Source organism: Marmota flaviventris, chromosome 6 (genome assembly GCF_047511675.1).
Source record: "Marmota flaviventris isolate mMarFla1 chromosome 6, mMarFla1.hap1, whole genome shotgun sequence".
Taxonomy (NCBI): domain Eukaryota; kingdom Metazoa; phylum Chordata; class Mammalia; order Rodentia; family Sciuridae; genus Marmota; species Marmota flaviventris.
Window position 1 is genome coordinate 65,028,163 of NC_092503.1, and position 13,914 is coordinate 65,042,076.

A 13,914-nucleotide genomic window follows, 5' to 3' on the forward strand; every position below is an offset into this window, starting at 1 on the left:
ATGGCCCATAATGATTGCATGCGGTCAGCTTATCAGTATTTGTTAAAATAATAATGTTTTAGAAGTTTTATTGATCAAAAAGGTGGGTGAGAGCTGTGCATGGTGGTGCACACCTGTAATCCCAGTGGCTCAGGAGGCTGAGGCAGGAGGATTGCAAGTCTAAAGCCAGACTCAGCAAAAGTGAGGCACTAAGCAACTCAGTGAGACCCTGTCTCTAATAAAATACAAAATAGGGCTGGGGATGTGGCTCAGTAGTCAAGTGCCCCTGAGTTCAATCCCTGGTACCAAAGAAAGAAAGAAAAGTAGGTGAAATTTTTCTCTCTTGTTTTTAAGTGATGTAGCTTTAATGCTTTTTAAAGGTAGACTTTAGGGGAAAAGAAGAAGCTTATTAAATTTATATAGAAGTACTGAAAATTTATTTTTTTATTTTTCAGAACAAGTTATATATGGACATCAGTTTGTCAGTTTGGCAGGTGACAATTTAACCAATGTCAGCTTATTTGAAGAACATTGTGAGAATCTTTTTTGTGATTTAATAAGCCTGTCAATCAACAGGTATGATAAGGTAATACTTTAAGAAGTACTTGTTGTTTTGGTGCTTAATGGTAATAGTTAATACTTATTGCAAGTGGTTTGATATATAAAAATTTAATCTATAATAGTTTGATTATTAATTCTCCTAATTTTATATTTGGTTACTGTTATCTGGGAATTAAAAGGGAAATTTATTTTTTAACCTGTACATAAATACATGAAAATTGTACATATTAATATAGTAACATGTTTCCATACTTTCATATAGTGTGTTTAAATGAGGTTAAACCATCTGTCTCCTCATTTATCATTTATTCATAGTAAAAGCTTTCAAAATCCTTTCTTCCAGCTTTTTTAAATGTACAGGACATTATTATTATGTATGATTACCCTACTGTACAGTAGCACACCAGAGCTTGTTCCTGTTTGACTGTAACTTAGTATACACTGATCAATATTTCCTCACCTTCCTTCCACTTTCTCTCCACAGTTGCTGGTAACTACTTATTCTCAACTTCTATGAAATCAACTTTTGTAGATTCCAAATATGAGTGACATCTTTTTATGCCTGACTTATTTCACTTAACATAATGATCTTCTATTTAATCCATGTTGCAAATTACAGGATTTTATTCTTATCTGTTGCAGAATAGTATTCTTTGTGTATAGGTACCACATTATCTTTATCCATTCATCAGTTGAAAGTTTCTTGGTGACTTTTAATTGTGCTGCAATCAAAGTGGAAGTATAGATGTCTCTTCAAAATACTAATTTTATTTCCTTTGGATATATATTAAGGGATGGAATTACTCGATTATATGGTAGTTCTATTTTTTTGAAAACCTTTACAGTGTTTGCATAATCACTATATATTTCCACCAACAGTATGCAAGTGTTCCCTTTTCTCCACATTCTTGCCAGAACTTATTATCTTCAGTCTTTTCTATAATAGCCATTTTTACTGGGGTGAGCTGCTATTTCATTGTGGTTTTGATTTGCATTTCCCTGATAATTAGTGATATTGAGCATTTTTTAATACATATTTTGAATGTTTTTTTTGAGAAGTGCCTCTTAAGATCTGTTGCCCACTTTTTAATTAGATTGTTTTTAATATTTTTTAGTTTATTTTTATTTTTTTAAATATTTCTCCTCCTCTGGTCAAGAATAAATAAATGAAAATAAGATGTTTAGAAAAATGTCTGTAAATTTAACTTGTATTCAAATAGAAGTTCTATTCAAATGAAAGGGTAGCCCTTTATTAATCTGTTATATTACTGCTAATGGATACTTAAAACAAAAGTTATTTGACAAATTTAAAGAGAGGTTTTTGTTTGGTGATTTTCATAAAAGGTCTAGAATTATGGGCAAATTGTATGTTTTTACTAAATTGCACTTACCAATTAGTGTTTAACAAAGATCATGATTTAAAGGTGCTTCAGACATGTTCATTTTCAAGTAGTGGAAATTTGTAGATTGTCAGGACTTGTTTTGGATTATGAGCTTAAAACCTATTTGTAGGAAATCAAGATTTAGAGAAATTAGGATTTGTAAGTTTTAAAAATTTTAGATTGTTTTATGCTTTTATTAATATCTTAAATTTAGTCTTTATAATTAATCATGTGTATCAACCAATGTGCTATTTACTATTTTTTAACATTAACTTAGATTTTCTAATGGACAAAAAATTATAAATATTAGTCATATACAATGATATTTTTAAACATGTATACATTGTAGAATGATTAAATTGGATGTAATTAGCATTACATCACATACATATCTTCTGTGGTGAAAACATGAATATGATACACTGTTTTTCATTGAAGTCACTGTGTTGGTTTAATTCAGTATTCTTTTATCCTTTCAACCCTTCATCACTCCCAGTTGCTGTAACCATCATTGTGCTTATTGCTTCTAAAAGTTCAGCTTTTTAAAATTTCTTATGTGAGGTCATGTGTGGTATTTGTCTTTCTTCGCTGAACATAATGTTCTCCACTTCATCCATGATGTTGCCAATAGCAGGATTTCCTTTTTTAAAGAGTCAAATAGTATTCCATTTTGTGTGTGTATTTGTGTACACATACATAAATACATACCACAAATTTTTTTGTTCATTCACTCATTTATGGACACTCAGGTAGAAGACTTATTTTGGCTATTATGAATAATGCTGCAATGAACATGGAAGTGCATATATTTCTGACATACTGGTTTCATTTCCTTTAGATATTTACCAAAGATTGGGATTGCTGGATACATAATTTTAAAATTTTGTAGAAACCTCCATACTGTATCCCATCATGACTATAATAATTTATATTTCAGAAGATGGAAGATGAGGCAGGCATGGTGGTGTGCGCCTGTAATCCCAGTGGTTTGGGAGGCTGAGGCAGGAGGATTGCGAGTTCAAATCCAGCCTTAGCATTGGTGAGGCACTAAGCAACTCAGTGAGACCCTGTCTCTAAATAAAACACAAAATAGGGCTGGGGAAGTGGCTCAGTGGTTGAGTGCCCCTGAGTTCAATCCCCAGTAGCAAAAGAAAAAGATGCATTCCTGTGATGATTAGTGATGTTGAACATTTTTTCCTATGCCTATTGGTCATTTGTATGTCTTCTTTTGAGAAGGATCCTTTGTCCATTTGATTATTTTCTTGCTATTGACTTCTCTAGTTTCTTACCTATTTTGGATATTAACATCTCATCAGATATATAGTTTGCATTTATTTTCTCTTGTTCCATATGTTTTGTCATCACTTTGTTCAGTTTTATCTCCTGAGCAGATTATTCATTTCTAGTAAGTATATTTGTTTTTGTTGCTTGGACTTTTGTGGTCATATCTAAGAAATCATTGCTTAGTCCAATTCATAGAGCTTTTCTCATGTTTTCTCTTACAGTTTTAGGTCCTACATTTAAGTCTTTAATTCATTTGAGTTGAGTTTTGGATATGTGAGATGAGGGTCTAATTTCATTCTTCTGCATGTGGATATACAGTTTTCCCAACAGTTATTTGTTATATATTCTGGTACCTTTGTCCAAAATTCATTGGCTGTAAATGAATATAATTATTTCTGAACACTTTATTCAGTTTTATTGCTTTGTTTGCTTTGTGTACTGGCACAGACTATTTTGATTACTATATCTTTGTGTAGTATATTTTAATGCCTCTAGGTTTTTTGTTGTTGTTTTGGTTGTTTACTCAAGATCACTTAGAATATTCGTGTTCTTTGCTGGTTCCATACAGATTTTAAGATTGTTCTGTCTCTCTGAAAAATGTGATTGAGATTTTGATAGGGATTTCATTAAATCTGTTGCACATCATACAATTGTTCACCTCCTTGGTTAAATTTATTCTTAAGTATTTCTTTTTGCTAGCTGTTATGAATGGGATCATTTTGATTTCGTTTTCAGATAGTTTGCTATTAGTCTATAGAAACACTATGTGTTTTTGAATATTGATTTTGTATACTACAACTTTACTGAATTTATCGGCTCTAATTTTAAACTTTTATATATATGGGAGCATGTCATCTACAGGCACAGACACTTCTTCCTTTAAAATTTGAATGCCTTTTATTTTTTTCTCTTTTTTAATTGCACTTGTTAAGAACTTCCATTAATGTTTTAACGGCTATTACTTGTTACCATGCTTTTTATGTAAGAGGTGTGTACCTAAATGTGAAATACTGAATACATTATGAATTTCAGTAGTGTAGATTTACTTGTAAATATAGTGTACATTGCATTAACTAGATTTATTTAAGATATTTTGTTACTGAAATTCTTAATAATTTGGAAATTGACTAATCTGTGTAAATACCTGATAATTATGTTTATTATGTCTTATAAAAATTTATCTTGCTTTATAGTGAATCTATTTTCTAATATTTTCATTGAAAGTCTTATTTTCTTTATTCCTATTTTTTTTTCTTTTTGGTAGTGGTAGAAGAATTATATTTTGCTCAGTGAACAATGACCCTGAGGTTTAATATAGCCTAATACCTATTTTGTAAATTAGGTTTTTATTAGTAACACACTTCTTCCTATTTCTTTCACCTGTTGTCTGTGGCTGCTATTGTACTATAATGGCAGATAGAGCTGAAGAGTCATAACAGAGCTTGTATTTCCACCAAAGTCATAAAATATTTACTATTTAACCCTTCTTGGAAAAAGGTGGTTGACCTCTGGACTAGATGCATAAAGCAGAGGTTTCTTTTAAGTTGAAATTAAAATCTATTCTGTAATTTTGTTTTAAAAAGGAAACTTATTTTAAAAATTAATGAAATGGTATTTTTCATAAATAATTTTATCTAACCGAGAATACATTTCTAAATCAATCTTGTAAAACAGACAGGTGACCTGTAAATTTCTATTGCTCTCTTATAAATAACCCATTTTGGTTCTGTTCTACAGGTTAGGCCTTCTGAAGCATTAATGAGTCATCATTGCCCATGTCCATGCATTAAAGAATTATGGATTCTTCTCATTCATCTTCTAGACCACAGAAGGAAATGGTCTCTTTCAGAAGTAAGTGGAAAAATGATGTTCAGTTATTTTTACTAACTTTCATACTGAATTTATTCAGAGTTTTTAGCTAAGAAAATCTTACTAAGTTCCTTCTTTATAGGAAGATAGAAACAATCACCAAACAGCGCATTGACTGAATACCAAAATATTACTTCATTTTTAACTCCAAATTAATAATAAAGAAAAATGTGGAGGGCTGGCTCAGCAGTAGAGCACTTACCTAGCATGTGCAAGGCCCTGGGTTCAATCCTCAGCACGACATAAAAATAAATAAATAAAGATATTGTGTCTAACTACACCTAAAATAAATATTTAAAAAAAAAGAAAGAAAAATATGGAAATACAAAATTGGACTCTTAAAGTTCTATTTTTGTTATATCAGGAATATTTTATGTTAAATTATTTAATACCTTCTAGTAATCCAGAAAACATTTTAATCAGAAAATTTGTTATAACTGGAGGATATAGGGTGAAATATGACATAAATTTCTATCACTTGGTTTTATAGTATTTTATTTCAGGAAGAGATGTATTAAGGGGAAATAGGAAATTTTCTTTCATCTCATTTTGAGTCAGGTCTTCAGAGAAGGGCTTTATTTTACTTGAAGTATTATAGATTATTGGAAAAGAAAAAATATTTATAGGTAGAAGTGCACAAAACAATTCACTGTGAAATGACATTTAAAATGGATGATAGTATATGAAAAAGTACTTTTGATTTTTCATGAATTTTTGAGCTTCCCAATTTTATACAATTTGGTGTTGGTGCTGCTAATTTTAATAACAACTGTATTTTTGCAGATTGACAATTGCTATATTTAATTTTGAGTTATTTTAGCAGCAAATAAGTGTAAATATAATGTATTTCTGCTTTTTGGGGAGAGATTTTTCTTCCACTTTAGTTTGTCAGAGTAGATTTTTGCATTCTACAGTGAGATTTAAGTGTTACAGTCTCCACAACTTTTTGCTTTTGATTATTTGCCAGTTTGTTTGTTTTTGATTCCTTTGACATAGTTAACATTTTTTTCCTGTTTCTTACAATTTGTTTTACTTTGTTAAAAGAATTTTGTAATTTAGAGTTTTTCTTGTTTTATACAGTCTAGTCTTGAAATGGCAATCACATATAGCTAATGTGGGCATGTTTATCCTGTTGCCCAGAGTCTTTTTTTTTTACATTTTTAAGACAAAAGATATTTAATTTTAAACATTAAGTAGCAGAAATTGCATAATCACATGTATTGTGTAACATAAATTATTTATATGCTCTTCATTTTATGTGGTAACTAGATTTATTTTTTAAAAAAAATGAAAGTCTGAGGTCATTTATTTTTAAGTACAACTAAAACAGTTCTATGATTCACAGATTTTTAAAGGCTATTTTATTTTCACACTCAAATTAGCAGTTTTCATTCCCGAGAATAAGATAGTTTGAACTTCTTGCTAAAAATAATCGAATCATGCTGGATATGATATAATGAACATTTTAAGTGTGTCAGTGAGCTGGTAGAAAGTAAGAAATACTGAGACCAAATACTAAATGTAGGTGGTAATTTAGGTAAGTTGAATTGTGAAATTGCCTTATAACTTTAGAAACCATTCCTGAATTCCATTAACTTGAACTTTGGCTTTCATGCATTATAGTGAAAATAAGGAAATATTAGTCATGCACAAAAGAAATATTAGAAAGACAAATAAGCAACTGTTGGGATTGATGGATAGAAATAAATTGCTGGATTGAAATTTAGTGGTGTAAGTCGTGAGTTTTCTATAAAACTGTAATATATTTAGTAATTAGTAAGTGTTTTAAAACAACTGCACATAAAACAATTTTTTTATTGATAAAAATATGAACACTGAGAATCAATGTATTTTTTATTTGGATTTCTCTCTTTGGGTAATTCACATATGAATAGTTAATTTGGCAGTAGCTCTAGGAAACTGGTTAGGGTAATGGAGAACTGAGAAAAGAAGTAAAGGGCATCTCATAAAGAGTGTATTACCAAGCAAATCAGTATGAGAAAATAGAGCTTGACCTTTGTGGGGGAACTCTGAAAAGCCAAGGGACGACACAGAGCTCAGAGCCATGCCATTTGAGAGGAGGGGAGGGATGTTCTGACAGTTGAGATGGGTAACATTAATTCCCAGAAAATGTCCTAAGGCAAGAAAAGCAGAGGCAGATAGTTTGAAGTTTAGGGGCTGATTGGTGCTAAAAAGGTCTGAGATGACATAGGTGGATCAATTAAATATGTCTACTTGTGTATGTGTGCACACTCATATATTTCTGATGTATATTAACTTACCAAGACATTTGAATGCAAGTTTTTATTTCTAAGATCATCAAGAGAATAGTAGACTATTTTACTTACAGGTTAGTAGTAGGAAAAATACTGAACCCAAGAGGAGATATTGTTAGGTACAATAGTATACAAATAGAAATACAAAATAAGATGCTAGATTTAAAACTAAATTTATTGGTCATTATGTTACCTGTAAATGGGCTACTAAAAGTTATATTTAAAAAAATGTATTGTTGGTACACTCTGTAAGCTATTTACAAAAGACATATTTAAAATACAAAATACATTAAGGTTGATGTTGATAGAAAAAAGATAAAAGCTGTGATGTATTAAACTAATATTAGAAAAAATTTAGGCTTTAGGACAAAAAAAGCACTAAGTTATTTCATATTCATAAAAGGCTTAATTTATCAGGAAGATAAAACAAATTTGAATTTTCTTGAGGCTGGTAACAGGGTATAAAAATAGAAATTGAACTTTAAGGAGATACTCATGATTAAAGTATATTTCTAAATAATTCATAGTGAAAGAAGAGAAAATGTTAAATATTTTAAAGTAAATAATAACTTTCTAGCAGTTAAAGCTTTAGACTTTTAAAGGGAAATTCACATCTTTAGATGGAAATGTTCTTTAAAAAGCCTGAAAATTAGTGAACTAAGAATTCATCACAAGATGTTAGAAATAATTTCTTCATGACAAACCTAAAGAAATAAAAGGAAGGAAATAAAAATAAAGTTATGAAATCTATAACATCAAAGAGCATAATGCAGCCAAAAATTGGTTATTCAAAATGATAGTTAAAATTGTCAGTCTTTCCTGAGATGATTACATAGTCAATACTAAAAATAAAGAATATGACTTCAGATTCTGTAGATATTAGAAAGGAATTTTCAAGAGGTTTATGCCAAATAACCTGTTATTTAAATTTTACATGAAACACCCCCCCATCCCCAACACTCCCCCGTTCTCCCCTTCCCCCACAAAAAATAGGTGAAAAAATTAGTAAACTTCGCTAAGTGTTTGAGAACAGTAAATTGGATAAATGGTTTATTACATAGTTATACACTGGAATATTCCATTGAACTATGGCAATGCTTGACCTCAGAAACAGAATATTGAGCAAAAGAAGCAAATTACTGAAGAACAGAAACAAATCATTTACAAATGTAAGCATATATTTAAATCTCAAATAAAGCTAAACAGTATGTAATGTAGGCTTTATGTACTTGTGTGGCAAATATTTATAAGCAAGGGGATGCTTATCTGAAAGTCAGGATAATACTGTTAGAAAAGATGATGTAACTGTAGGGACATGTAGAATCTTTCTAAAGTATTAGTTATGCTCTAATTCTTAACCAGAGTATTTTTAAAATTTATTCTTTAAGTTTTATATATTTGTTTTGTATTCTCATTTGTGTATATACCTCACTATTAATATGGAGGAAAAACTCTGAGTCATAAGTGATTGAAATATTTTTCTAATTTAACTGAATCACCTTACCTCTATTTCTATAGTCATTTTGGAACTGGTTGAATAAATTACTTAAAACACTGTTTGAAAAATCAAGTGACCTAAGAAAACCTTCTACGCCAATAATACAGTCCAGGGATCCATTAGGTTTTAGTTGGTGGATTATTGCTCATGTAGCATCGTTTTATCAGTTTGATCGCCATGGAGTCCCAGATGAAATGGTAAGATCTTTTATTAATTTATTTTTAACTTTTATACTGTCACTTAATATGTATTTTTTTTTAAGATGAAGAAAATAAGCAGAAACAACAAAAAGTGAACTTATTCTATGGTAATAAATTCTTTTTATCTATGCAAATGTTTCTACAAACATGTTAAAAATTATAAGGTTTCTATTTTTTTTTTGTTACCAGGGATTGAACCCAGGGGCACTTAACCACTGAGCCACATCCCCAACCCTTTTAAAAAATATCTTATTTGGAGACAGGGACTCAGTTACTTAGGGCCTGGCTAAGTTTCTGAGCTTGGCTTTGAACTCACAGTCCTCCTGCCTCGGCCTCCTGAGCTACTGTGATTACAGATGTATTCCACAGCTCCTCACAAAGTTTATATTTTCATTGTTTGATTAAGGAAAAGCAATTTACGAAAGGCATGCTATCGAGTCCTGGCTCTCCTAAGTAATTGTGTGACTTTTGAATAAATTACGTAACCCTTTCTGTTCCTCTCTTCTCTCATCCTAAAATCATGAGTTTGAATTGTTCCAGAGGTTCTATCTAGTTCTAAAATCTGTAAGAATAGCAGAGGGAAAGTATGTGTCTCCAGAAACAAAACTACTTGTTTCGTGGATAATTTAATACAAGTATTTCTTCAGAGTAGCTTTTTTTTTGGAGGGAGAGGATATTGAGGATTGAACCCAAGGTTGTTCTACATTCCCACCACCCCCTCTTTGTTTTTTGTTTGTTTGTTTTTTTTAGAGAGAGAGAGAGAGAGAGAATCTTTTTTAATATTTATTTTTCAGTTTTTGGTGGACACAACATCTTTGTTTGTATGTGGTGCCTGAGGATTGATCCCGGGCCGCATGCTTGCCAGGCTAGCGTGCTACCGCTTGAGCCACATCCCCAGCACCCCCTCTTTGTTTTTTTAAAGAGTTCTCATTAAGTTGCCCAGACTGGCCTTGAACTGGTGATCATCCTGCCTTAGACTCTAAAGTAGCTGGGATTATAGTCATATACAAATATCCCTAGCTAGAACAGGATTTCTTTAGAGATGCTTTTCCTAAAGATCTTTTAACCTGCTTAGTAACTATGAAGTTTGCTTCGGATAGGAAGAAAAAGATTTTAACTACTATATTATTTTCTAGTTGTGGTCTACTTACAGACATTCTTTTGTAGTATTGCTTAAAAAGCTCTGTGACTTAAACCAGCTGATAGATGTAGTTATTTGAAGCCCTATTTGTATATATTTTGTTTGCATTCAGAAATTACATACAGCCCATCAGTTCCATAAAATAAACATCTAGAATCTTAAAGCCAGTGTGTTTTTTAAATTGTTCTTTTTTGTAGGAATGATCCACAAACATGGCTAGTTGTTAAACCTACCTGAGAATTTTTTTTTAATTGTGTAACTTTATTTATTTTTTAAAGGAATATTGATACATTTTTTTTTTGAGAGAGAGAGAGAGAATTTTTTAATATTTATTTTGTAGTTATTGGCGGACACAACATCTTTGTTTGTATGTGGTGCTGAGAATCGAACCCGGGCCGCACACATACCAGGCGAGCATGCTACTGCTTGAGCCACATCCCTAGCCCCCTACCTGTGAATTTTTAAGATTTCAGACTTCTAGGTCTATTCTGGAGATCCTAATTCAGTAATCCGGTTTGAAATTTTAGAATCTTTATTTTTAAAAAAGTTGTTTGATTTTCATCCTCCTTGAGATACGAGAACCATGGCTTTGAATGTTTTTATGAAATGTATTCCTTGATGGCAATAACAGATTCTTTAGACACTCAATCGTAAGATATAACATTATCATTTATCTTGCTTTCCAACTCATTCTTCCAAGTATATATATTCCTCATTTTAATCAGTGTATATAAATATGGTAATTAGCTAAGCACTTCTGAGTTCCTGTTGCTTGCTACCGTAATAATAGGTGCAAAACATGAAACAGATTATGATATCTCCTTGCTTTAAAAAACATTGCTTTTAGTTTATTAATGCTTGCAGTAATACTTACTAGAATCAGTGGTATATTTCAAGAGTGGTTGATATTGATCCCCCAGATACTCCCAATGTGGTAGATAATCTAGCCACGTGAATATATATGTCCTAACTATTAGTATTGTAATGTTGAATTTCAGTGGTATAATCACTATACAGTTTCAGTATTGAAACCACTCTTCCATTTTATACAAAGAATTTTGGAGGAGATTTTGCTTCTGTTTGCACTGAATTATGTTAGTAAATTGTGTTTAAAAATAGCTCAACTTGTATCTTTTAGTATTTGTCAACAGTTCCTATGTAGTTTTCTTTTGCCAAGACACTTAACGTTTTAAAAAAAATCTTAATTCTTTAAGTTATGTGGAGTGTTTTAAAAGGAAAGAGCCAGATTTGTAACAAGAACATTTCATATGATACATGTAGTAAGGATAAGTAATGCATATTTGTAGATGCTTGTGTAAAATAAACCTTTTATTATATGAGTTATCAGAGTTCAAGATATTTCTGAATTTCTTAAAGGCTTTTAAAGAAAAACTCAAGCCTTTTGTTAGTAACAGTTTTCATTTGGTACAAAGTGCATGTTACATTTATAACATTTAATATCTCACAGTGACTATTCAATTTTTAACATCAGTGAAGTGTGGTTTACCCATTTTACAGGTAAAGAAACTGAATTACACAGTGATTAATTATCACACTGTTTTATCACTTAGATAAACTTAATATTAGAGTTCTCCTAAGGATTGCCTCTTTAATAAATAGGTCTTTGGAAGGATAGTCTTTTTTTATAGTTTTCCACCAACATTCCTAGTTTATTCCTGGTATCCTCTCATCCTATCTGATTAATTTTCACTTTTATTTTCAAAGATGTCTCTAGTTGGTGAATCAGATAACTCCTCATCTGAACAAAAAGGCATATTGGTTTAGTCTTTAACAGGGAATTATATAGAATGTTAATTTGGGTCTGAAATATATTTGGATCATAATTTTGAAAATTACCTAAATTACTTTTTCTCTTTATGATGTGTTAGCATAGCCAACTATATACTAGAGAAAAGGGTTGTGCAGTAGCATGCTTAATTCAACTTAAAAATAATCTGATGTGGGAGAGGATATGAATAATAGTCATGTGTTCTTCACCAGAGAAATACCTCTAGTCTTCTGACAGCATGGGGATATTTCATTTTTAAAAATGTGAACTGATTTGCCCTTAAGATTAATGCAAAATCTTTACATCTAAAATAGGTTTCAGATGTGTTTAATTATTTTTTATTTTAAAAGTTTCTGTAGTTTGGCGTTTTGCTATATGTAGATTTAAATCACAGAATTAGCCAATTTCTTATCATAAGCCTATAAGAAAAATTTGGTATCTCACTTTGCATATTAGAAGCTTTAGATTTTCAAACATTCTGTTTAATGCTTTTCCTCTCAATCTAGATGAAAATGTGTTATCCTCTCACAATCCCTGTCATCTATTTTAAAACCAAATACAGTTAAAGAGGAAAATTAGTTTTTGGTATTGCAGGGGTCAGTTTTAACAGTGCTTTGCCTGCCAAGAACATAGGGCAATCAGTCAGGCTAGCTGATGCTCGTATTTGAAACATCTGAAATGGCAACCAGATAAAAGGTGTAAAATGTAACCTTAAACTGAGAGTTGTACCCAGAATTCCAGTGTGCTGGAAGTGGAGATTGAGGGAATCAATTTTATATTCCTGGTGGGTTACTACCTATACTAAAACTTAAACGGGTATCTTAGCTTTAATGGTGGGGTAAGAAATAGCAAACACAGCTCCAAATTATCTCTTACCTGAATTAACTTGATTTTTAGAAATAAGGCTATAGTGGTGTAACTTAGTATGTAGAAAAAAACACTATAGCAGCCCAATTTAAATATTTTTGTGAAAGAAAAATCTGTGTCTCTTTGGTATATGTTCTCTTACATTTGATTTAGGAATGATATATTTGCCAATTCTTTCTTTTTAGTCAATTTTTGTTTAGATCGTAGCCACAGTGTTGATCCATATTTTTGAAATTCCCTGGGTAAGAATTATACTACTTCTGTATAATTCTTGTGATTCAAATGGCTTGATAGGACAGAACAATTGAAATTTTGCTCATTAACACTAATTGTGAAACTTCAATTATATCAACCCTGTCATGTTCCTGCTTACTTATCCTTAGTAATAACATGATATAAAAATGAATTGCTGAATTCTGAGGAAAGCCTTGCTAGGAAAACAATCATTTACTTATGCATGGTGTAACAGGGAATATTGGAATCAGATCAACTTAGATTTGAATTAAGAGCACAGTTTAACACAGTATATATGTATTGATACAACAAAATGGTCTCCTTTTTGAGAGAGTTTTATGGCCAACTAGCAGGTTTCAGTTCTCAGTCTGTAAGACTGTCCTCATTTCTGATATCAGTTGCAAGCCTGGGGGTTTCCCAAACTATGCTCAGTTTTGATAATTTGCTAGGACTAACAGAAATCACTGAAAACTATTAAAATCATGGTTATTGTTTTTTACAGAGAAAGAATTTATATTCAAATCAGCTAAAGAAGAAGCATATAGGACAGTCCAGGCAGAGTACAAAATGTGGAGCTTCTTTTGTCCTCTCCCTATGGAGTCGGGACACATTAATCTCCTGGCATCAGTATATTGAAAGTACATAGGGAATGCCCATAGTGTCCAGGTTAGCTGACCCAAAGCCCCAAGAGAAGTCACATGTTGGTCTTTTGGGCATAGTAGACTATCCAATATGACTATGGCCTAATCAAGATGCTCCTAACAGGTTTAACATTCCAAGGGCTCAGAGAGTATCTTCCAGAGGCCAGATCTTCTCTTTGTAAAGGGCCAAAAT

At 31.4% G+C, this 13,914-nt stretch overlaps 1 protein-coding gene across 1 annotated transcript in view; it reads left to right on the forward strand.

The window, feature by feature from the left end:
- The window catches only part of Mms22l (MMS22 like, DNA repair protein), a 118,528-nt gene that overhangs the window by 12,651 nt on the left and 91,963 nt on the right, over window positions 1-13,914 (forward strand). Inside the window, exons 8-10 of the mRNA XM_027928261.3 lie at window positions 435-565; window positions 4,944-5,057; window positions 8,870-9,046. Coding sequence (XP_027784062.1) covers window positions 435-565; window positions 4,944-5,057; window positions 8,870-9,046 — 422 coding nt within the window. The remainder of the gene's footprint in view (window positions 1-434; window positions 566-4,943; window positions 5,058-8,869; window positions 9,047-13,914) is intronic.